This window comes from Callorhinchus milii, unplaced genomic scaffold, assembly GCF_018977255.1.
Source record: "Callorhinchus milii isolate IMCB2004 unplaced genomic scaffold, IMCB_Cmil_1.0 Scaffold2, whole genome shotgun sequence".
Classification (NCBI taxonomy): Eukaryota; Metazoa; Chordata; class Chondrichthyes; order Chimaeriformes; family Callorhinchidae; genus Callorhinchus; species Callorhinchus milii.
Window position 1 is genome coordinate 68,402,615 of NW_024704743.1, and position 25,873 is coordinate 68,428,487.

Below are 25,873 nucleotides of genomic sequence, written 5' to 3' on the forward strand. Positions count from 1 at the left end.
TGTTCTTACCGTCATGATGCATCCTAAAATATTCATCTGGGTTTTATTTTTTAATCCCATTTAAAATGTTATACACTGCTCAAGACTGAAGGGCCCTTGCTTACCTGATCGTTGCACATAGCTCATACTTCTAACCTGGGATCATCCTTTGCATTGCCTTTAGGGTGTAGGCATCTTGCTTAATATCACGGTGACTGACAAATATTGCATAAAAGAGGAGGTAATTTCTCCTTGTGTCCTGGCCAACAGTTCCTCAAATAAAATTGATCATACACTTCATGGCTGTTTGTGGAACATTATTGGGCACAATTGGCTCTAACTTCACCTACAAGTATACAGTCACAACACTTTTGAATAAAATCCTGTGAAGCAATTGATGTGATGCTCTATTGAATGCAAGGATTAATAATTATTAACTGAGAGAATGAACTTTAGATAAAAAAAGTGCAAATATGAAAGAGGACAAGTCCACAGAACACTGGATGGGAGTGGTATGCAGGGGGAGAAATGTAAAACCTTTCAAAAGGAGAGAAAGCAGAACAGCTAAGACTGACTGAAATATGGTGGATAAAATAGTTTACTGCAGAGAAACAGTTACCATAAAACCATAGAAATATAGAGCACACAAAGCCATGCAACCCACTGTGTCTGTGCCATCTCCCTCAAGAGCAATTCTTTCAGTCCCACTTACTTGCCCTTTACACTTACACCTCTTTTTAAGGTCTATTGGAGAACTGATCAATTTCAAGATCCTCACTTCATGTCCCAGCATCTTCCACTCTCTAACATGCTTACACCCCGCTCCTCTACCCGCTCCCTCCGCACAGCTGACCCCAGCCTCTGCCTCCTTTCGTCCCTCCACTCCACTGTCAGCGGCCGTGCTTTGAGCCACAGCCTCAAACTATGAACTTCTGCTTCAATCCCTCCACCTTGCTCCCTCTCCTGTTCATTTTTAAATCACACCCGAAGACTTTCCTCTTCAACCAATTGACTGATGCTTTTTGCCCACAAGATATACAGTGAAGCGCTTTGAGACATCTCAGAAATGTGAAAAGATGCTATATCAAATGCAAGGATTATTATTAATATATATATAAAAAACTTTGTTTGACAGTCTGTCACTGAGAGAAAAATATAGATTTCCTGGAAGAATTTAAAGGTTGCAGGATCCAGGCTGAGATGCCCTGTAAATACTGTGAGCCAGTGAACAAACTGTGCACATCTCTCACCTGGAAGCACTCATATCTGCAGAGAGTGGAGTGGTGTGAGTGCTAGAATTCAGGAGCCCCAAGTTTCTTGTCGCTCTCTCGCTCTCTCTCACTCTTGATCCTTGCTCTCTAGTGACGGAAACTCACACGACTTAAGGCATAACTGCCTCCAAACCAATCAGCTCCACTCCCCACTGACACTTCCTGCATTTTATCCAACCCAGCAGCTGGCAGTCAGAGGCTGGGCTGGTATATTCAGTGTGTGTGTGAATGTGTGCTGGTTTCAGAGCAGTGGCTCAACTCAGTGCATTGAACCTGGGGTCTGCTGCAGCCGCGACCATTGGCTGCTTCTCACCTCATTACTTCACTGCAAGCCTTTGTTACACATGTCACAAAGTCTCACCATGTTACCAACACACGCGCTGTCACGCACAACACCCACACATGGTCAACACCATCTATACACTCACTGTCACCAACGTCTGCACATTAGTTGTGTAGCCATGCCCTGGGAAGAAGACAAAGAAGGCAATTCTGGCCAGAGCTACATATTCCAGAACTAAAAATCTGTACTGCAATATGACCTGGGCTGCACACATTTAACATGGTTATGATTATTAATATTTACATTTGGTATAGTGGTGCAATACTGCTCTGGCCAAAGATGTGTATTACAACATTTTACAAGACATACTTTACATATAAATGAGATACAGTCCTGTGTATAGTGTCTTGGCTGCAGATATATCCTGAATTCAAAAACATTATATGGTCCTGATCGCAGATCTCCAGGGAACGACTTGTCATTCAGCTTATTTTCCTAGCTGTAGAAAGAGAAAATATCCTCATACCGTAAAATTTATATTTTACAAGACAACAATACAATATACATTTACTTTACAGCAAAGAACCCTCTCCTCTGGCCTCCTGCGTGTTCCTTGCACTCTCCGTTCCACCACCGGTGGCTGGACTTTCAGCCACTATGCCCCAAAACTGTGGAACACTCAACAACAACAGTAACATTACATTTGTATAGCACCTTTCACGTCAGGAGGACGACCCAAGGCGCTGACTCTCTTCCTCTATCCCTCCTCCTTACCCCTACCTTCCCATCTTCAGATCGTGCCTGAAGACCTTCCTCTTCGACTGTGCCAACAGTCACCTTCCCCCTCCCTTCGCCATTGTCAAGTGCTGTGGGATGTTATCCTACATGATGGCGCTATATAAATGCAAGTTGTTGTCGTTGGTTGAAAGGTTTCCTTTTTATTTTTTCTTCCCCTTTAAAAATCCATAAAAGCATGAATCGTTATATCAAATGTAAGGATTATAATAATATAATAATAATCCTTGTATTTGATTTAGCGCCTTATCATGTCATTGAGACGTCTCAAAGGGCTTCACAGAATATACTGTAAAGTGAATTTTGTATATTTTGTGGGCGAAACATTGAGTCCTGTTGTGTATAGGTTAGAGCGCTCACCTCATAAGATAGAGGACCTAGGTTCGATTCCCAAGCAGGGTGAAACATTAGGCGAGCATCCTTACTCCACAAATCTTTGTTTATCTAGCAGTAAGTAGGAACCCAGTTGTTAGTCAATTGGCGGATCCCTTTTCTGGCGGTAATATTCCCTCCTAAAGTAAATGATTCAATAAATAATTATATAATAATTTGGTCACTAAATCCATGACTGTTTGTAGGACACTGCTGTGCACAATTGGCTGCCGCAGTTTTTTTGTAAAGGTGGATGACTGTATTTTCTAAGTGTATTGTGTAAATGCATAATATGGACCTAAATTTCTGAGATTAAGTGGTTAAAAACAAAGTTAAATGTTTACGACTAACAACAGGCATTTCTATCGCAACAGTCACCTATAGGAGTAGCACAAAGCTCTTGAGAAATCTTTATTGGTTTATACTGAACAAGGAACTGAGATATTTTAAAAAGTTGATGAAAGGCATGATCGAAAATATTTTTTTTGGGGGGGTGGGGTGTTAAGTTAAGAAGGAGAGGTAGTAAGAGAAAGAGGCAGTAAGCGATTTTGAATGTTTTTCAGTCGGGAATAGTGGCTGAAGGTTCAGCCAACGATGGTGGTGTGAAGTAAGTGAGGAGTGAGCAATAAGCCAGTCAAAAGAGCAGACAGTATGAGCTGGAATGTGTACCGTGATTTGAACTGAATTTAAAACCAGATCGAAACACACTACATTTGCTGTTTTCCATAAAAATTAGATGCAATCTATAAAGCTTTATTGTGCACCTCATCCAAGAATGTGCCAAGTCAGTATTGCATAACGTAGGCAGATATAAGGATTAAAACTCCAGAAGCTAAAATACTATGAGACTGTTTATCTTTATATTTTTTTATTTACAGAAAACAAATAGCTTTGTAGCACCTTAATGTGTCAAAACACTTCAAACACCTCAAAGAGTTTCCCAAGTAATTACTATCAACTTTAGCTCCTATTTTGAAGCAGGTGGGACTTGACTTTTAACCTCTCATCTGAAATTTCACACCTCTGACAATGCAGTACTCCACCAATACTGTGAGAATATAATAATAATAATAATTCTTGCATTTGATATAGCACCTGATCACGTCTTTGAGACATCCCAAAGCGCTTCACAGAATATATGGTAAAGTGAATTGACTGTATATTTGTGGGAAAATCATGGAAGCCAATTGCGCACAGCAGTGTCCCAAAAATAGTCGTGGATTGAGTGACCAAATGATTATTGTTATTATATTTGCAAACTCAACAGCCAAGTTTGCATACTGCAATGTCCCACAAAATAGCAGTGAAGTGAGTGAATAAACAAATACTAATTCTTGGATTTGATATAGTGCCTTAAGATGTCACAAAGTGCTTCACAAGATTTTAAAGTAAAGTGCAGTCTGTGTATTTGTAGGCAAACACAGCAGCTAATTAGCATACCGCAATGTCCAACAAATAGCAGTGAAGTGACTGACCAATTTGGACTGGAGAATTGCTGCCCACGACAGCAAGCAAAACTCCCTTCTCTTTTCGAACAGTGCTTTGAGATCTTTAATGTCCATCTGAACTAGCGTTGCTACCTCAGACATGTAAGAAAACAGCCACTGGTGCCCGAGGAGGGCCAAGCGGGTGCCATCTTGGTAAAATCCTCATCCGCAATAGTGGTGAGGGGAGAGGGTGGCCATCTTAGTCAAGGCAAAGCGATCAGTGAATGGTCGGGGTAGGAGGGAGGTGGCAGACAACTTGGTAAAATTGTGACCTGCAATGGTGGTGAGGGTGGGGCAGCCATTTGGTAATGCATGGTGGGCAGGGGGAAGAGAGAGAAAGATATGCATGCATCCCACTATGATCACTGTAAAAAAAGCACATTAAATCTTTTCACCAGCATCCGGCAAGTGTGTACAAACAAGAGCCTGTGGTAACTGTTAGTACAGGAGGGAGTTGGCGAGAGTGTGACTCATATGCAGCTTTCTGTGGAGCAGTCCATATAACACAAGATTATGAAAACATACTGATTGATGAAGAAGGGGATTACGGACAAAGGAGCTCGATAAGGAGGAAAACTAGTTTAGGGTGGTTTCAGCAAACAGAAGCCACATAGGCTACTGGAAAAGTAATATCATGAGCAGATCATGAGTACACCAACTCTCTGTGTTGAAATACAACAGACACACAAAGGAAAGTTGAGCTCCACAGAATAAGAACTACAGGTCGCTGAGCCGAGTGCTGATCATCAGGCAAGACTGCTTATCTGGTAGTATATTTCTGTTACATGTATCGTTGTTGCATTGTTGAATAAACTGTCTTTATTGTACAACTCTGTGTTCAGACCTTTATTTGTTAATGGTAAGGATCCAATCACGGTAAAAGGAACCCAGCAATAGCCCGAATCTGAACAGGCAGACACTCCATTTAACACCTCTTCCAAACGATACACCACCAGCAATGCAGCACTCCCCAGCATTGCGATCCTAGACTATGAGCTCAAAGTCCCCAAATAATAATAATCCTTGCATTTGATATAGAGCTTTATCACGTCTTCGAGACGTCTCAAAGCACTTCACAGAACATACTGTAAAGTGGATTGACTGTATATTTTGTGGGCGAAACTAAGTCTTGAACCCACAACTTTCTGACTCAGAGGCATCAGTGTTATTGTCTTAGCCAGTGTCTGTCTGTTCAAGTGGATGTACAAAATAAGAATTCCTCATCCACTTCATGGCTGTTTGTGGGATATTGCTATCTACAAATTGGCTGCCACATTCACCTACAAAATGCACAGTCACTAAATAGTAAATCCTCTGGAGCACTTGGAGAGGTCCTCCAGACGTGAAAGGCGCTATAGCAAATGTAAGGATTATTATCATTATTATTGGGCTGTGAGGTTGTGTTCTAAATGCAAGTTGAACTCACAGCCTTCCGTCCCAGAGGCAAGAATGCTCCTAAAGCTAATGATTATACACCAAGCTGCAAAGTGCTGCATGGCAGGAAATTAATGTATAGACTAGCTCCTCTAGAAGCAATATTTCACTGCTGTCTTTGTTCTCAAACAGTGCTGTATGTTAAAGATGTCATTGAGCCACATTCCACTTAGCTGCAGGACATTGATGTGCATGGCCTCCCTCAGTGATCATATAGTGGTGTATAACTTGTGAGTCATAAGAAGATTTATAAATCATGAATCCTACAGCCATGCAGATGTGCTGACGGCTGATCCTCTGAAACTCTGCTCGGACACCTATTGATGCTGATCTCTTGTTGAGTGGAAGTAGCCTCCTTTAACCACTTCCAGCTTCGCAGAGATCAGAACGGAGATCTGTATCCAATGAGAGTTCCAAAGAGCTGGCCTCTGACACACACAAGGATATCTGTGGAGTCCTGTAGCTCAGTGGTTAGAGCATTCGCTTTGCAAGCGAGAGACCTGAGTTCAATTCCAGGCAGAGGGCGAAATCTTGGGCAAGTTTCCTTACTCCACACGCCTAATAATAATCCCTCCAAAAACAATAATAAATTGGTCATTTTCAATCTACGACTGTTTGTGGGACATTGCTGTGCGCAATTGGCTGCCGCGTTCGCCCACAAATATACAGTCAATTCACTTTACAGTGTGTTCTGTGAAGCACTTTGGGACGTCCTCTCGACGTGAAAAGCACTATATCAAATGCAAGGATTATTATTATTATTATTATTATTATATCTGCAGGATTTGCTGTTTACAAATCCTCTTGAAAATTAAACCCCATTGAGCACATAGTTAACAATTAGAATCTTTTCTGTTGAGATATACCATAGACTTCCTGGTGGATGCTCAAATGACTGCATATGTGCAGTTTGTAATTCCTGGCACTGCCCGGTGTCCAGTTAAATATACAGACATATTGCTGATGCTACATATCTTCGTGTTGACTTGGCATAGATGAATATATTGTGAAGCCTTTTTGTACAGGGCATCAGTCATCCTAGTCATACAGTGGGATATGATGACCTGGATCACTCCACATGGATCCCACTTGGGTTCCTGGAAAAAATCCTTGGACTGTCATTGATGTGGCTGTATTTGGTTCCCATGAGCCTCTTCACAAACTACACGGCTGTGGATTGAAGGTAGATGAAGAACGAAAAAAAGCCAAATTTCAGAAAGGCCAGTAATTCAAGGCAATACTGCCATGTTTAATAGCTGCTTTGAGAAGGAAAGTGTATAAAACAGCAGGAAAGTTTAAGGAGGCAACGGACCTTGAACCCAACCCCTATCCTCCCCTTTCCCCCCCACCGTCTTTAGGACTAAATGGAAAAATGTGATTTTTTTGGACAGATTCAGTTACGATCAGTTATAAAACATTCCTTTTTATCTCAGTGTATTTTCAAAGTTAAACAATTCTGTAATTTTTGGTTCAAATACTAGAATGATAGAAACAGAGAAATTTGCAGCACAGAAGGAAGCCATTCGGCTCATCGAGCCCACACCAGCTCTCAGAGCAAGCTGTCCATTCAATTCCCTGCTCTCCCCTAACCTTATTGCCTTCATATACCTGTTTACTTCCCTTTTGAAATCCTGGAAATTCAAGGATTATTCTTGTAAAAATGGATGACAAAAGCTTTCACCTAAACTACATGACTTCAAAGTCCCGGTGTGAGGCATGAACTCACAATCTACTAACTTAGAGGCGAGAGTCCTTCCGACTGAGCAAGGCTAATACTTAAATTTAATGACATTTTGCCCACAAATCAGTCACTACATTTAACAGAAATTTGTGAAATGTTTTGACACATTCTAAATGTTTTGTGTGCTATATCAAATGCAAGGATTATTATCCTTGCATTTGATCCAGCACCTATATTTGTGGGGTCCTGTAGCTCAATGGTTAGGGCCTTGCAATCGAGACACCTGGGTTCAATTCCAGGCAGGGCAAGTTTCCTTACTCCACACGCCTAATAACAATCCCTCCAAAAAAAAAACAATAATAAATTGGTCATTTTCCATCCGCGACTGTTTGTGGGACACTGCTGTGCGCAATTAGCTGCCACGTTTCGCCCAAAAATATACAGTCAATTCACTTTACAGTATATTCTGTGAAGTACTTTCAGACGTCTGGAAGACTTGAAAAGTGCTATATCAAATGCAAGGATTATTATTATTATCCTTATTTCTTATAGTATGTTTGCCTTGGTGAAACTTTGGTCACACTATTCCATTGGCATTATTTGAGGTGATTTTACATCAAAAGATTTTTAAGAGAAAGCAGAATTTGAATTTTAGAATAATATCTCAAGATGCTGAAAAAGTTCTTTCTCACGAAAATCGTCAGCACATGTAAACCGATCAAATATAAGTAGATGAATAGAAAGTGTCAATTTTAAAAAGAAAGCAATTTCACATGATATTTGACAATGTCAATAAGTAAATCATTTAAGAAATAATAAATAAATAATCCACAAATAAAATTGGTCATTCATTTTATGGCTGTTCATTAGCTAGTGCTGTGCACAAATTGACTGTTTCAGTTGCCCACAAAAACATACTGTAGTATATCCAAATGTTATTCTTTGCAAGAGATCAATGGAGACAGATAAATTAAATGGCTGATTCCATTACAAGATTTTCCTAGGGGTTATCTGGATGATACAATTCAAAAGGAAAATTAGGGAACATACGTTGGCATCACATTAAGATTAAGTAATATGTTAAAAACAGGATCAGACCCCTGAAATTTTACCTAGTTGTAGCATGTAAAATCAGAAAACATTCTTAAACCCAATCTTAAATTTGGAAGCCAGTATTCGTCAATTCATAAAAAGAAAAAATTGTTTTACAAACTAACACGAGGTGAAATCTAAGCTCCTAGCCTATTGATCACTTCATCAAATCTCAGCATTGGTTTGACCATTTCTCAAAGCATTGAATCAAATTAAGCAATAAAATTGCTTAATTTATACAATTTAATCTAGTGTTAAAATTCGACAATGGACACTCATGTTTAAATGCTCCCCAATACATCTTATATTTTTACAGCAGGTGGCAGCATTTCTTACATAATACATCTACTGTATTTGTACATTCAGAATTTTGAAACAAATCTTGCATGGCTTTGATTGATTGAACTGTGTTCTACAATCCCTAACCGCTGCCTTGGAGTCCTCTGAACTCCTCTCCCTCTGGCCTTCAACCCTCACTGACCCCTCTTCTCCTCTCACCCTCCTCCACAACACCCTCTCCTCTACACTCGACACTCTTGCCCCCATCACCTCCCGTACTGTCTCCTACTCTCACTCCTCCCCCTGGTTCACCACCCACCTCCGCTCACTGAAGAGCCAGGTGCGGGCCGCTGAACGCACCTGCCTCAAATCTGGCCTAACGGTTCACAGACAAACCTGGCTGGACCGCCTCAAAATCTACCGCTCCACTCTAGCCTCGGCCAAGTCGTCCTTCTACTCCAGGATAATCCTGGAGGCGAAGAACAACCCCAGGCTACTGTTTTCTACCACATCCCGACTCCTCCATCCCCCCCGCAGGTTATCTCCTCCAACCTTCACTGCGAGGAGATGCTGATTTCCTTGAATCCAAAATCAAGGGAATTCGCTCCGCGGTCACTTCCCCTCCAACATCCACCCACCCCCACCCCTTCCCTCCCACACTCCGACTCCTACCCATCCTCCCCTACACACTTTCGTACCCGTTTCCCCACCCTCTGTCACCAAACTCATCCTCTCCCTGAAACCACCACCTGCTCCCTTGACCCCATCCCCACTCCACTCCTTATCTCCCAGCTCCACCTCCTTGCCCCACATATCACAGACATCGTCAACCTGTCCCTCTCCTCTGGCTCTGTTCCCATTCCCTTAAAAACTGCCACCATCACTCCCACCTTGAAAAAACCCTCCCTTGATGCGTCGCAGCTATCAAGCTACCGGCCCATCTCCAACCTCCCCTTCCTGTCCAAGGTCCTGCAACGAGTTGTCGCCTCCCAACTGCGCTCTTTCCTCTCCACCTATTCGAACCCCTTCAGTCGGGTTTCCGTGCTGCCCATAGCACAGAAACTGCCCTGGTCAAGGTCACCAATGACATCCTGACCATCTGTGACCAGGGCTCCCTCTGCCTCCTCGTCCTCCTCGACCTATCGGCAGCATTCGATACGGTCGACCACGCTATCCTCCTCCACCGCTTGTCCTCCCACCTCAACCTTCAAGGCACTGTCCTTGAGTGGTTTAGGTCGTACCTCTCCCACCGTCTTCACTATGTTTCCACGAATGGCTTTTCCTCCAGCCCCCGCACTGTCTCGTGTGGTGTCCCTCAGGGCTCTGTCCTCGGTCCCCTCCTCTTCACCCTCTATATGCTCCCCCTGTGGTGACATCATCCGCAGACATGGGGTTAACTTCCACATGTATGCGGATGACACCCAACTCTACCTTTCCTCCTCTACCCTCAACTCCACGACCACCGATGTCCTGACAGCTGCCTGTCTGACATCGAGTCCTGGACGAGAGACAACTTTCTTCAGCTCAACGTGCGCAAAACTGAGGCCCTCCTGATTGGCTCACGTCAGCGCCTCCGCACCTCAGGCGCTGACACCATCAGCATCCAAGGCTGCACTCTCCACCTCTCAAAACCAGTCAGGAACCTCGGTGTTCTGTTCGACCCTGAGCTGTCCTTTCTCCCTCATATCCGCGCCATAACTGGCACTGCCTTCCATCACCTCCGGAATATTGTCAGACTACGGCACTACCTCACCCCTCACGCTGCTGAAACCCTGGTCCACGCCTTTATCACCTCAAGGCTGGACTATGGGAACTCTCTCCTCGCCGGCCTTCCCGCCACCTCCCTCCACACTGCAGGTCATTCAGAACTCTGCAGCTCGTGTACTGTCCCGCACCAGGCTTCGCGACCACATCACTCCCACCCTCGCTCGCCTCCACTGGCTCCCCATCCCTCAGAGGATCGAATTCAAGATCCTCATCCTCACCTACAAGGCCATTCACGGCCTCGCTCCCTCCTACCTCTCCGACCTACTATCCTCCTATCTACCTGCCCGTACCCTCCGTTCCTCTGGCTCCGGTCTGCTCCACATCCCCCGCCCCAACCGCCCTACCATCGGTGGCCGGGCCTTCAGCCTCTCAGCCCCGAGGCTCTGGAACTCTATCCCCCAGTGCCTTCGCCGCTTCCTCCCTTTCCTCCTTCAAGGCCGGTCTCAAGACCTTTCTCTTTGACCGTGCCTTCAGCTCCCCTCTCGACTCTCTTCCCCCTCCTCGCTCCCTCCCTTCCCTCCCCTCACCCTGACCATTTCCCCCCTGCTCGGGTCCTGACCCAACAGTCCAGCGCCTTGGGACGTCCTCCTGACGTGAAAGGCGCTCTATAAATGGAATCTTGTTGTTGCTGTAATTTTTTTATTGCAGTTTTTAGGTTCCTATTTGTCTTAAAAATAATAATACATTTTTAAAATTCTTGGGAACAATTTGGTAATAATAAATGTTTACGATTTACAATTACGTACTGTTCATGACAGACCAGCTTGATCCGTAGGCAGAACTTGGAGAAGCAAACCAGTCACTGAGCCTGAGATTCTTCCCACTCAGTTCCTATTATTCCTTCAAGCTAAAGCCCTACTCGATAGGATGGTTCTAACTGGACAAGCAGCGGGAAGGAAGTTTACCAATGTTTGGAATGGGTTTCAAATGGTTAATCTCTAGTGGTACCTAAATTCATGCTCAGGGTCCCCAAACATTGGCTATGGCCAATCTAATGTCACCGAGTTAGGTAAAATGGGGTTTGTCCCTCAGGGGAGAGAGAGCACAATCCATACCAAACAATTGGAAATTTCCATACATATACTGCACTCCCAGTAGATTGGTTTGGATAGTCTTAAGGATGGTGATGAGATTCTGTTATATGTGAAACATCCAGCTGTGAAAAAGGACTACTGTACTTATAAATGACTTAAAACAGAGTACATTTGTTTGAAATGGAAGGTTTGAGAGCTGGGTCCAATTCTTTTACTTTGCTTTCTTGGATTTAATGTGGCAATTTAAATAATAATACAACTCCCATATGGCATAGCACCTTACTTACATTGTTGTAACATCTCAAAGTGCTTCACAGGAATTACTGTGAACTGTGGTGAATAACAATTCAGACTGTATAGTGGAAATAGTTCTTTCTGCCATAAATCTGTTAAAATGGATTCTCAAGTCACTTCAGGAAATATGCCATGACCTGTAATGTTATATGTAACAGGATAACTCTTATCATGTGCATGCTGAAGACAAGATTAATCTTTTTCACACAGATGATGGAGTTTTGTACAAACTTGTTCACTGGTTTTCAGCATGACTGAGCACCGTTGTGAATTCTAAAGTCAAAACAGCAGAAAGCAGGTGTGCTTAAGATAAACTTTCCTTCTCGTACATAATTTATGGTGATGTTCTAGATATGACTGATGATTGCTCAATTACTCAGTTGCTTCGTCACAGAGAGATAGATGTCTCCATGATTCTAGTTTTGTAAAGTGGATATGATTCCTAATCCATTGTTTCCTCTAAACTTGTATTTTTAATCTCAAAAGAATTCTCCCAGCGCATTTCTGAACTAAAGCAATTTAGCTGCTTTTTTTTACAATTTCTTCCTCTGTGTAAATTTCCACATATACAAGAAATAGTGAGTGGAGTTTCTGAATTGATTTCAACTCTTAATGCAAAAAAAGGAGGAAACGAATAGAGAATCTGGTCTTAGTCATTTATTATTTGACCTATTTCATGTAAAGATTTTTTTTTGGTCTAAGTTCCCTAGCAGTTTGAATCTACGCCCTTTGTGATGATTTTGGCTAAAATGCAACATCTGATTCCACTAACTTAATCACTTACTGCATATCGTGTCAGCTTTTGAGTGTTGCAATCATTTTTTCACATGCAGAAATCTATCACTATGCTTAAGAGTATCCAAACCAAACAGAGTTCCATGATTCCCACCAACACATGGAAATTCCCATGATTGGAATGGAATGTACTCTCCTCCTGTACCGACGTATCCTGCTTCCCTAATTCCGAAGACAATTAAGCGCAATAACTACTACACACATTGCATAATATTAAATTTTACAATATAAATTTTGTTAGTGCTACAGTATTAATTCTTAGAGTAGAGAAAAAGTTATCCACACTGATGAGAGATATTGTGGGTAAGGAAACTATGTGAATAACTGGTTATCATTCAAATTGGTTAGGCTGATCTAACCCCTATTTTAGACATTTCAACACTTTGCTTTTACTGACTCTCTCTTTCTTTAACTCTTCCTTTCTCAAATTCTTTTTCCATCTCTTCCTTGCTTACTCTCTCTTCCACTCTGAATTTCTCTTTCTCTCTCTCTCTGAGTCTCTCTGTTTAAGCCTACTCTAAATAAACACCAAACCCTACACTACCTTTGCTTTGCCAGTCACTGTTACGCTGCGTAGCTCTGCCACCAACCCTGTAACTTCACCCATATGACCAGAAGTAGATTATTTTGCAGGTTTTGCAGCCCCGCATTCACTTCTCCATTAGAGTCTGATGCAGATATATTGGCACATGAATAATCAGCATGTGGGTTCACAGCGTTCTACTATACTGGCAAAGAGGTATCCAGTTATCTGGAATCTCTACGAGAGATGCTGTCAAGATAACAAGTTAGAGTGGCAATGTTTAATATTAGACTTAGATAAACACCAAATGTTAACCTGTTTATGTTTTTCATGTTTGAAACCACGAATGACTAGCAAGCTGGTTTTAGAGCCAATAGTAAGCTTTTTAGCAGTCAAAAAAGTTGTAGTGGCAAAGAGAATGGGGATGAAAAGGAAAGACAAGGCAAACTCTGTAAAATGTTTTACAACTTTTTAGTTGAATTACTTAAGTGTTTATTTTTAGACAGAAATAACAATATTAAAGTACTAATCATAAAATCATAGAATTATACAGCACAGAAGGAGCTCATTTGGCCCATCGTGTCTGTGTCGGCTCTTTGAAAAGAGCTATTAATTCAATCCCATTCCCTCGCTCTCTCCCCATAGCCCTGCAAACTTGTCCTCCCCAAATAATGATCCTAATTACCTAAATAATTATTAAAGTTACTCCTGGTATTGAAGTCACTTTAGAGCTGTTTCAGGATCTGCGTATGTACCTAAAAAGTAAACAAAAACACCAGAGAGCCTGAAATTCCCTTCTGGAAATCAGAATTTTATCAATACTGGAAAATATATTTTCCTGCAATACTGGAAAAACTTTTTCAAAATGTGCTTCTAAAAATGCACAAGGACAAATGATTTCTATGTATGTGTGACAATTACAGTCTAAAACTATGTGCTTCATTAATACATAAATGAATCTAAGATCCACAGCATAAGGGATGTGCACAAGACAGATGATTAACTCTTAAATATCCATGTAACAAATCCCATAGCCACCTTTCAGTGAAATAATAATCCTTGCATTTGATATAATAATAATAATAATAATCCTTGCATTTGATATAGCGCTTTTCACGTCGGAAGGACGTCCCAAAGCGCTTCACAGAACACACTGCAAAGTGAATTGACAGCAATGTCCCACAAACAGTCGTAGATTGAAAATGATCAATTTATTATTGTTTTTGGTTTTGGAGGGATTATTATTAGGCGTGTGGAGTAAGGAAACTTGCCCAAGTTTTCGCCCTCTGCCTGGAATTGAACCCAGGTCTCTCGCTTGCAAAGCGAGTGCTCTAACCACTGAGCTACAGGACTCCACGCCTTATCACATCTTTGAGATGTCTCAAAACGCACCACAGATTATAATGTAAAGTGAATTGACTGTATATTTTGTGGGCTAAACGGGGCAGCCAATTGAGCACAGCTGTGTCCCACAAATAGTCATGGATTGAAGTGTGATCAATTTAATATTTTTTTTGAAGGAATTATTATCCCCGGAAAAGAGATCCACCAATCGACTAACAACCGGGTTCCTACTTACTGCTAGGTAAACAGAGGCACATGCAGTAAGGAAACTTGCACACCATTCGCCCTGCCGGGAATAGAACCCGGTTTCTCGCTTGCAAGGCGAGTTATCTAACCACTACGCTACAGGACTCAGAAATGTGAATGAAACACCTTTGTTTTTACAAAAAACACAAGATGAAGAAATATATCACAAATCCCATATGCCAAAGAGCACAGCAAATATTTATGCCAAGTTAAAAATGAGTATTATTATGTTAAGATTTAATCTTGCAACCTCCCATGAATAGAGCAGCTGTACTTTGTACTAGCGTCTTTATAGCAGAACCTATTTCTGCTGTTTTAGCCAAGATTGTTCCCCTATTGTGTAGATATTGCTATTTATTACTTCTGGAGCATGGTTGAAACAAATTAAGTTAATTGGACCCAAAATTATCTTAACACCTAGTAAAACAAAGTTAGGGATTGGCATGCAACCAGCATTGGAGCAACTTGCGCTTTCATGCTCTGAAAGACACTCACACAGTGCTAGAATGTCAGATCTTTATAACCATGCAAAACCAATGATTCTAATCGAAGCAATTCAATCAGATTGTCTCTGTACAAGCCTCCATTCACCTGGAGATAAAGTAGATGCGGGCTGCTACACTGGGATGTGCAAGTGCTGGAGGAATGGCTAGAAATTGTCCCCAAGGATGACCTGTGTTCAGCCATGTAAGAGGAAAAGGTCGCTTATCTGTTAGATAAGAAGTTAGTTTGCTGGGTGCAATTGTGCTGCTGTATTTGCCTGCAAAAACACAGTTACTCCATTTTATAATAAATTCTGTGAAGTTCTTTGATACGTCCTTGTAATATAAATACAGCCTATACCAAATGCAAGGATTGTTATTATTGATCATAGATGGGGAACGTGCAGTCTCCTCAAAAGCAGATAAGCTGCATAACAGATTGTAGGATCGAGAGAATTTGGAGTGCCTGAAAGGGTTGAGGACTCAGCTCTGATACCTTTCATGTAAAGATTCCTCAGAAAGCTATTTGAACTGTCTGACCATGACCCCTTCATTCAAAGATCTCACCTCTTGATTGCGGTCCATGCAATCGATCTGAACCAACAGAGAGACACTGTGCTGCTTTTCACATTCTTTCCCGTTCAAAAAGAAATTCTGCTCGAGGGCAGAGCTATGTACAGTGGACAGCTAAACGTGATTCTATACAGGGGTATTTATCTTCCTGACATTTGGCAAAGTGTCAGTAACTTGACATTATTAACAAAATACTCCGCAGACTGGGGGTATTAATTATGCCAAGCTGCTCCCTGGTTAGCAACGCAGAGACCAGGCACACATCTTTCTTTTTCAGCAGCAACTAGAAATCTTTACACAGCGGCTGGTGAGAAAGCATCAATGCATTTAAGAGGAAACTCGAGGCATACACGAGAGAGAGGGACGTGGGGGCAGGAGTGGGGGAGAAGCATTGAGGGGGAGGCATAGGAGGGGGAGAGGCATGTGGTGTGGAGGGGGAGAGGCGTGGGGGTGGGGGAAGAGGCGTGGGGTGGGGGAGAGGGGTGGTGGGGGAGGTGTGGTGGTGGGAACGCGTGGTGGTGGGGGCTGAACGCGTGGTGGTGGGGGAGGCGAGGTGTGGTGGGGGGGTGGCGAGGTGTGGTGGGGGGAACGCGTGGTGGTGGGGGGGGGGAACGTGTGGTGTTGTGTGGGGGGCGAGGTGTGGTGGGGGGAACGCGTGGTGGTGGGGGGGGGAAGCGTGGGGGAGGCGTGGTGGGGGGAACGCGTGGTGGTGGGGGGGAGGCGTGGTGGGGGGGTGGCGAGGTGTGGTGGGGGGAACGCGTGGTGGTGGGGGGGGAACGCGTGGTGTTGTGGGGGGGGCGAGGTGTGGTGGGGGGAACGCGTGGTGGTGGGGGGGGGAGGCGTGGGGGAGGCGTGGTGGGGGGAACGCGTGGTGTTGTGGGGGGGGCGAGGTGTGGTGGGGGGAACGCGTGGTGGTGGGGGGAACGCGTGGTGGTGGGGGTGAACGCGTGGTGGTGGGGGTGAACGCGTGGTGGTGGGGGTGGCGAGGTGTGGTGGGGGGGAACGTGTGGTGTTGTGGGGGAACGCGTGGTGGTGGGGGTGGCGAGGTGTGGTGGGGGGGAACGCGTGGTGTTGTGGGGGAACGCGTGGTGGTGGGGGGGAGGTGTGGTGGTGGGGGGGAGGCGTGGTGTTGTGGGGGTGGCGAGGTGTGGTGGGGGGGAACGTGTGGTGGTGGTGGGGGGAACGCGTGGTGTTGGGGGGGTGGCGAGGTGTGGTGGGGGGAACGCGTGGTGTTGTGGGGAACGCGTGGTGGTGGGGGTGGCGAGGTGTGGTGGGGGGGAACGCGTGGTGTTGGGGGGGAAGGCGTGGTGGTGGGGGGGAGGCGTGGTGTTGTGGGGGTGGCGAGGTGTGGTGGGGGGGAACGTGTGGTGGTGGTGGGGGGAACGCGTGGTGTTGGGGGGTGGCGAGGTGTGGTGGGGGGAACGCGTGGTGTTGTGGGGGAACGCGTGGTGGTGGGGGTGGCGAGGTGTGGTGGGGGGGAACGCGTGTGTGTGGGGGAACGCGTGGTGGTGGGGGGGAGGTGTGGTGGTGGGGGGAGACGTGGTGTTGTGGGGGTGGCGAGGTGTGGTGGGGGGGAACGTGTGGTGGTGGTGGGGGGAACGCGTGGTGTTGTGGGGGTGGCGAGGTGTGGTGGGGGGGAACGTGTGGTGGTGGTGGGGGAACGTGTGGTGTTGTGGGGGTGGCGAGGTGTTGTGGGGGAACGCGTGGTGTTGTGGGGGTGGCGAGGTGTGGTGGGGGGGAACGTGTGGTGGTGGTGGGGGGAACGCGTGGTGTTGGGGGGTGGCGAGGTGTGGTGGGGGGGAACGTGTGGTGGTGGTGGGGGGAACGCGTGGTGTTGGGGGGTGGCGAGGTGTGGTGGGGGGAACGCGTGGTGGTGGTGGTGGGGGGAACGTGTGGTGTTGTGGGGGTGGCGAGGTGTTGTGGGGGGGAACGTGTGGTGGTGGTGGGGGGAACGCGTGGTGTTGGGGGTGGCGAGGTGTGGTGGGGGGAACGTGTGGTGGTGGTGGGGGGAACGCGTGGTGTTGGGGGTGGCGAGGTGTGGTGGGGGGGAACGTGTGGTGGTGGTGGGGGAACGCGTGGTGTTGGGGGGTGGCAAGGTGTGGTGGGGGGAACGCGTGGTGTTGGGGGGTGGCGAGGTGTGGTGGGGGGAACGCGTGGTGTTGTGCGGGTGGCGAGGTGTGGTGGGGGGAACGCGTGGTGTTGTGCGGGTGGCGAGGTGTGGTGGGGGGGAGGCGTGGTGTTGGGGGGGGGCGAGGTGTGGTGGGGGGGAACGCGTGGTGTTGTGCGGGTGGCGAGGTGTGGTGGGGGGAGGCGTGGTGTTGTGCGGGTGGCGAGGTGTGGTGGGGGGGAGGCGTGGTGTTGTGCGGGTGGCGAGGTGTGGTGGGGGGGAGGCGTGGTGTTGTGGGGGTGGCGAGGTGTGGTGGGGGGGAGGCGTGGTGTTGGGGGGGGGCGAGGTGTGGTGGGGGGGACGCGTGGTGTTGTGGGGTGGCGAGGTGTGGTGGGGGGAACGGCGTGGTGTTGTGGGGGTGGCGAGGTGTGGTGGGGGGGAACGTGTGGTGGTGGTGGGGGGAACGCGTGGTGTTGGGGGTGGCGAGGTGTGGTGGGGGGGAACGTGTGGTGTTGGGGGGAACGCGTGGTGGTTGGGGGAGGCGTGGTGTTGTGGGGGTGGCGAGGTGTGGTGGGGGGAAGGCGTGGTGTGTGGGGGGGGGCGAGGTGTGGTGGGGGGAGGCGTGGTGCGGTGGGGGGGGCGAGGTGTGGTGGGGGGGGCGAGGTGTGGTGGGAGGAACGCGTGGTGGTGGGGGGGAGGTGTGGTGGGGGGAACGCGTGGTGTTGGGGGGTGGCGAGGTGTGGTGGGGGGGAGGCGTGGTGTTGGGGGTGGCGAGGTGTGGTGGGGGGGGAAGGCGTGGTGGTGGGGGGAAGGCGTGGTGTTGTGGGGGGGGCGAGGTGTGGTGGGAGGAACGCGTGGTGGTGGGGGGGAGGTGTGGTGGGGGGAGGCGTGGTGTTGGGGGGTGGCGAGGTGTGGTGGGAGGAACGCGTGGTGGGGGGGGGAACACGTGGTGTTCTGGGGGGGAGAGGATTAGGATTGTTGGTCTCATGTGGAGTATAATTAATGCTCATTAATAATCTCCTGATACCTTCACGGTCCTGTGGTTGATGGAGAAGCCTCGTGCGAGCCCTACCTGGGAATACTGCACTCTGAGAAATACTTTCTGACAAAAGTGCCTTTCTCAGTCGAGCCAAGAGTCTGAATGACAACCGTGATCCAACGCTGCGACTTCAACATTGAGACAAAATTCACTGCAACCTTTTCCTGAATTGACAGCAAGACTGTGACAGGGGCTAAATTTATCCTGTGATCTGTTTCACAAGTCTTCTTATTTCCCTGATTTACAATGATGACCCTTTTTTTTTTGCCTTTTCCCCCCTCTTCCTTGTACAGGTACTTTGCAAATGTCCCCATTTGATATTTCTGGGCCCTTTTTTTTCTTCTTTTATTTTATGTTTTACAGACCTGCCTTTCCTTGAAGTAATCTTCTCAGACTGCAACTGTGTTTTTCATAGTACAGTATTTTCATTTTATCATTCTCTTTTCTTTAGTGTTATATAGAACGAGGTTAGTGTATGTTTAACCTTTAAATTTAAAGGTATAGGCACTATTCATTTCACAAATTATTTTCTTTCTTTGTGTGTTGCCAGTTAATTTTCTATGTGGGTGTTTAACTTCTTCCCCCGTTAGTTAAATCATGTTACGTTCTGTTACATCTGCAGAAATGGTTTAGCTTCCACATTCTCCCAACTGATAGGAGGTAGGTTGTGAAAGCAGTTAAGATAACTGTTACTTTTTTTGTGGGAAACACTGGCTACTTTTTATCCTGAGTGTTTTAGGTTGGCTGTTTGTACACTGTAATTATATTGTGCAGGAGGTTATATTTATAATAAATCTAATAAATAGATTTATAATAAATCCCTGACTGTCCAACACCTTTGGAGGTCCTCCCGACGTGGAAGGCGTTATACAAATGTAATTTGTTGTTGTTGTAGTTATATACTGTAAACTCCAGATAACATATCCCTCCAAAGGAAAAAGGCTCAGTGACGAATTACCCGACGTGACAAGTTACCCATTGGTCCTCAACGTATTTTCCTAGGCCCCTCAACCACACTCTTTCCCTTTCCCATTTCGTTGAGGACAACGCACCTGAGCATGCTTGCCAAACCTCAGCTATGCACAAGCACCAGTCACAGGAAAGGACAAGAGACCATGGTATTGCTAGATACCATCTTATAGGCTATTTATCCGATCAATTTTACATTGTATGTACTTACAAGAATTTCTGCAATGTGACGAGTTATGTTTTAAGCAGAGTGACAAGTAAAACGATATCCCTTAATATCAATATTAATATAACCTAAGTAAGTGATAGTGACGAGTTAAGACAGGGCCAAGTTATCTGGAGTTTACTATATTATATATGCACATTCCCTTCTCTATAGCGAATAACCAACTATGCAAGCATTAGAGTGATTAGACTCTAGATCATGAAAAAGGATGTACTGAATGTAACTACAAATTTAGAGGGATCAGGAGAAATTGCAGGTTTGGGCAAAAAGGTGGCAGAAGCAGTTTGATAGGGAGAAATGTAAAGTTATGAGCTCTGGCAGAGGAATGGGTGGTGTGGACAATAAAAAATTGCATCTTGCAAAGTGTAAAGCTCTGTGTGTGAATATAACTATCCTAAGATCCCCTTTCACTCTTCTTGTGAATATTTTATATCCAGTTACTGACTCCCTCACCAGTGGAAGTAGCGTCTCTCTGTTTACTCTGTCAAAACTGGTCTCACATGAAAGAGAACTTCAGGCAACAGTCTTGAATGCATATATCATGGTTCAGCTTCATTCTCCCCAGTTCCTCTGATTTGGCCCAGTTCCTACTCAGCCTCAGCCTTTTTCCCCTTCCCCTGCCCTCATTCTTTGTGGGAGTACTTCACAAATTCTAGCTATGCCCGTACAGCTTTATGTGAATGTATAACAGAGTTACAGTTTGAGGAGAGATTGGAAAAGTTGTGTTTATTTTCGTTGGAGCAGAACAGATTGAGAGGGGACCTGACAGGTATACACAATTATAGGGGTTTGACAGTTGTTTTGATGCAGAGAGGTGTTGGGATGTGGAATGCTCTGCCAAGTAAGGTGGTAGACAGAGTCCAATGTGGATTCAAGAGGGAAGTAGACAAGTATATGAAAATCAGAAGCTTGAAGGGGTATGGGGATAACGCAAGGCAGTGAGTTTGTTAGTGCCGCTTGCTCTGAGAGTCGTTGCATATTCGAAGGACTAAATGGCCTTCTTCTGCGTTATACATTTCTACGATTCTGTGGCCCCAGATAAATAACAAGGATCAGCTGATAATCAAATACTTTTGTGATGCTTTCTGGTGTTCGATTACACCAGTTGTATTCTCTAATAAATAGTTAATAAATACGAGCAAATTCTTTTCTATCCTTGCTAATGGGCATGTGTCAACCCTGTTCACATGCTTCATACTTCGTATTACAATATTCATTGGCTTATATTTATCCATATTAAAATCCATCTGTCGGCCATCTGCTAATGTGTCCAGTTTTCTTTGAATGCTATCAATCTTCCTTGCACCAGTCAACCAGTCATGCAACTTGGTGTTGACTCCATTTCTGTAACAAGATGTAATATCCTCCCTATTAACAATAACATTTGTATAGCACCTTTCACATCAGGAGGACATTTATAAACGACAGAAAATCAAAAATAAACATCTGTGAAACTTCAACAGTTATAATTCCCCTTATTTCTATTGACTTTCTTCTGTTATCCACATTGTCTTGGTAAAATGCTTTAGAGTTCTGTAACGCATTGGTTAGAGCACTCGCCTCTCGATGGGGTGAGGACCCGGGTTAAATTCCGGGGTGGGGCAAAACCTCAGGCAAGTTTCCACACGCCTCTGTTTACCTACCAGAAGTAAGAACTCGGCTGTTAGTCGATTGGCGGATCGCTTTCTAGGGGTAATAATCCCTTCAAAAATAAATCATTCAATCCACGACAGTTTGTGAGATACTGCTATGCCCAATTGGCTGTTGCATTTCACCCACAAAATATACGGTCAATTCACTTTACGGTATATTCTGTGAAGTGCTTTAAGATGTCTTAACAACAGAATAAGCGCTATTTAAAATGAACACAAGGATTATTATAATGTGCTTTGAAATATCCTTTGCAAAAGGCACCATGTAACTGCAAGTTGTTATTCTTGTTGCCTTCCAATTTCAAAGCAGCTAGTGAATTTGCAATGAATTCATTTGATTGAAGTCCGTTCTAATATCATTCAAAATGTGGCAGCAAATATAAATCTGTACATCATTCTTTCATTGGAACAGAGAAGGTTGAGGAGAAGCTTGATAGAGCTCTTTAAAATTATGAGGGCTTTTTAAAAAGTCAATAGGAAGAATTTTTTTCAGCTGGTCAGTGAGTCAGTGACTGGAGGCCCCAATTTAAGATAATTAGCAAACAGGGAGAATAGAAAGTTTTTTTTTACACAGAGAGTTGTTAGATGTGGAATGCCTTGCTGGGTGTGGTGGTTGAGGCAGGATGCATATGAGCTTTCACGAGAGAACTAGTTGATATTAAAAAAGGAGTAATTTGCAGAGGTTTGAGGAAAAGGCAAGTAAATGGACTGATTGGATCAATGGAATGTTTTTTGTATCGGGAGATAAGGAAAAATTGTAACAAAAGATGTTGCATGTTGGGTCTGTTTGGGATTTTTGATGTACTAAATATATTTATAAATAAATATATATTTTCAAAAAAAAAGTTTTTTCAAAGAACAGGACAAACACAATGGGGCAGGTGGTCTTCTGTTGTGCTGTACATGTCTGGTTCTATGATAAAGTGACCATATTTTGTAAACCAAATCTGGGGAAACATTTTTAAAAAATTGAACTCACCACAATTGCTGGTGCTGGCAATACTGGTGAAGCTTGTTCGATTAATGGCTATGTTTCTCTGATGAGTGTATCTGTTAAAGAATTGTATTGTTCTTCCTCAGTTTGCTGCTGAACTCAACACAGGGAAAATTTGGCCAATGACACATACCTCATCTGGGGACTGTTGCCGGAAATTGGGGACTTATGGTTACCCTATTCTACGATGTACACTATGATTGATATCATTGCATCAAAGTTTTCTGATAGTTTTTACATTTAGTGTCCCAAGATTATGTTGCTTTGAGTTGTTGTGCACTGTTTGCCAAACTTTGGAACATGCTAAGCTCTGCAATAACAAGAGGGTATAATACTCCAGTTTGTTAGAAGTTTGAATTTTTTGGCCATTTTCCAAATTCTCATATCCTGGCCCCTTGTTGAACTGAGTTCCCCTTGTTCAGTGAACGAAAAGAGTCGGTATCCATAAAAAATCCCTTTCCCATTTGCCTAACAATTAATGAGATTTTTTGTTGGCATAGTCTGTTTAGCACAAACATTGATAACATTTGCAGAAAAGTTAAGGAGGTACAGATGAAGTCCAATAATTGCAGCAATCCACAATTTTGAGGGATTATTGGATGAATATGATACCTACTGGGAAGGATAGGTTAACCCTATTTGCATTTCTACCAAACTGTGATTCAACTAATCTTCAACTAGCTGTTCCTCAGTAGTTCTCTGTGCACAGTTTAGCGAAATAACAGAATAAAGGAGTGCAATCATACAGCATTCATGACACACAGGATGTTTTAGTTTTGGTTGTGTTCCCACAAGATCAAGTTTGTCTGCCAAATACATAGTCACTACACTTTAGAGTATATCCCACAAAACGCTTTGTCACATCCTCTTGACGTGAAAAGTGTTGTATCACACATAAGGATTGCTTTTTTATTTATGTATTTATTTGTTTCGTTGGTTGGTTTGTTTATTTATTATGATCAATTAAAAATTCTTTTCAACTGTCATCTCAAGTGCATGATTTAATTTATTAAAAAATATCAAAGCTTATGTGTTTAATACAGGGGTGAGATACAGGGATACAGAGATGAGTGAAAGTACAATCAAAGAGGTATGTCTTGAGTGTGATCAAAGTATGTCTCTATCAATGATATGAGAATTTTGACATGACACCTTGCAATTTCCCTAAATATGAAGACAGAAAATTAGAGCAAATAGCTCCAGAGGGGTAGCTAGCATCAACACAGACATGATATTCCATGTTTCTATGATAGTTGTTATACATTACAACCAACACTAAAGGAAGCCATTCATCATTAGATGAAATTTCACCAATACTGAGTAGACTTTAACACGAGCAAGCCTAGTCTGAGTTTATGTCATGATAATTTCTCCACACTTATTATTGTACATTTGGGAAAATAAACAAAGATAAAGTCTTCGGGGTATGCCTGTCAGGTTCTGTTAATATTATATTGGAAATAATCACCCTTCTATTACTAGTTTAGAATTGCAACATCTGGCTTGCAATAACAAACATTACACTTTAGGCAATTATCATCTTAGACAGATATGATTTGTCAGCTCATGTCTTGAGTTGATAATAGGAAGCATTTAAACTGAAAACTTAAAGCATCTTTGAAGGCATTTGATATGACATTTAAGGCTATTGTATAAAATTTGTGTCAGACCATTCAGAGTGTCAAGTCAGAACACAAAACTAACTCGATGCAATCTTAATTTTCTAATGATATTAGGCATCCATCTGAAAGTTTTTTTTAAATTAAATCTTACAAAATCAGCTTGAAAGACTGCACTGAAAGATGTTTATTCTCCACAGTACCTCAATCTTCTGCTTAACATAATTGGCTAATCTTACCAAAACTAGTGTATCGTCCTTAGAGATTTGTAAGATAATAGGTATTACATTCATGATATCATCTGTACAGAAAACAAATATCAAATTCAAGATTCTCATCCTCACATTCAATCCCTCCAAGGCCTCTCCCTATACTACCCCTGTGATCTCCTCCAACCCTGCCGGCCTGGCCCTCCCTTTGCTCAGCAAACACTGGCTTCATGTCCCCCAACCCAATTTGTCCAACCAAAGCCAGGCAAGCTTCCAGCCATTCTGTCCTCGCTCTCTGGAACTCCATTCCTCCAGCCCTCCCCCTCTCTCCCTACTTTCAAAGCGAGACTTTAGTACAAGAAGCAGGCAAGTATAAAGGTTTATTGTAGCACAGCTCGAAGAATTGAGAAGAACAAACATTGGGCTCCTTATTTAATTTTTAGCAAAACTCTTATTGGTTATAGCACATTCAACAAACGATTTCAAGTGAAGATTAAGTTAACTATTTATTAAAATCATTGTTAAATTCAAGTGAACATTTTAAAATCTTCCTAGGAATTGATTCAATTATTTAAAGCTATCAGTACAGTTGCTCGTTCAATTATTTTAGTAATTTGCCCGACAATTTAATCCAAATGCAAACTCTGTTTTTCTCCTCTTTCTGTCCTCCTCCTTGAAGGTACTGACTTGTGCTGGGATATTGTTATACACAATTATGGCTCAGGAAGCCAGCAATGTGGAGATATTCCACCTGTGTCTAAATTTCCTGACATTGTTGTGTGCAAGTTGCCTACAAATACACCGTTACTGCACTTTACAATATATCCTATGAAGCATTTTGAGACGGATTCCCTACGTTAAACTACAACAACAACTTGCACTTATATAGCGTCCTCCACGTAAGGTAGTGTCTCAGAGTGCTTTAAATGCCTTATATCAAATGTAAGGATCATTATTATTTGAGATGTTAAATCAAGGTCCCACCTACCTGTTCAGGTGGATGTTCAAGATCCCATGGCACTATTTGAAAAGAGAAGGGAGTTTCTCCCAGTGTCCTGGCCAACAATCTCCCAAATAAAATTGCTCACTCACTCCATGGCTGTTTGTGGGACATTGCTATGCACAACTGGCTGCCATGTTTTGGCCTCCAAATAGTCAATCCACTTTACAGTATAGTATATCCTGTGAAGCGCTTTGAGACATCTCAATGATATGATAACACACTATATCAACTGCAATATTATTATGGAGCATTTTAGAGTGTGCAAAATATGACAAATTCTGCACACACATTAAGGAGTGAAAATTGTCACATTTCAAAATGTGC

At 43.9% G+C, this 25,873-nt stretch overlaps 1 protein-coding gene across 3 annotated transcripts in view; it reads right to left on the reverse strand.

The window, feature by feature from the left end:
* The window catches only part of zgc:112332 (uncharacterized protein LOC553712 homolog), a 38,546-nt gene extending 19,311 nt beyond the window's left edge, over positions 1-19,235 (reverse strand). The window contains exon 1 of one of the 3 annotated variants that reach the window (XM_007907620.2): positions 18,911-19,235. In XM_007907620.2, the coding sequence (XP_007905811.2) occupies positions 18,911-19,191 (281 nt within the window). In that variant the 5' untranslated portion in view covers positions 19,192-19,235. Of the gene's footprint in view, positions 1-1,229; positions 1,426-18,910 lie in introns of those variants that run through there. The other 2 variants (XM_007907619.2, XM_007907621.2) reach the window with 2 other exon arrangements.
* Positions 19,236-25,873: the final 6,638 nt, after the last annotated feature.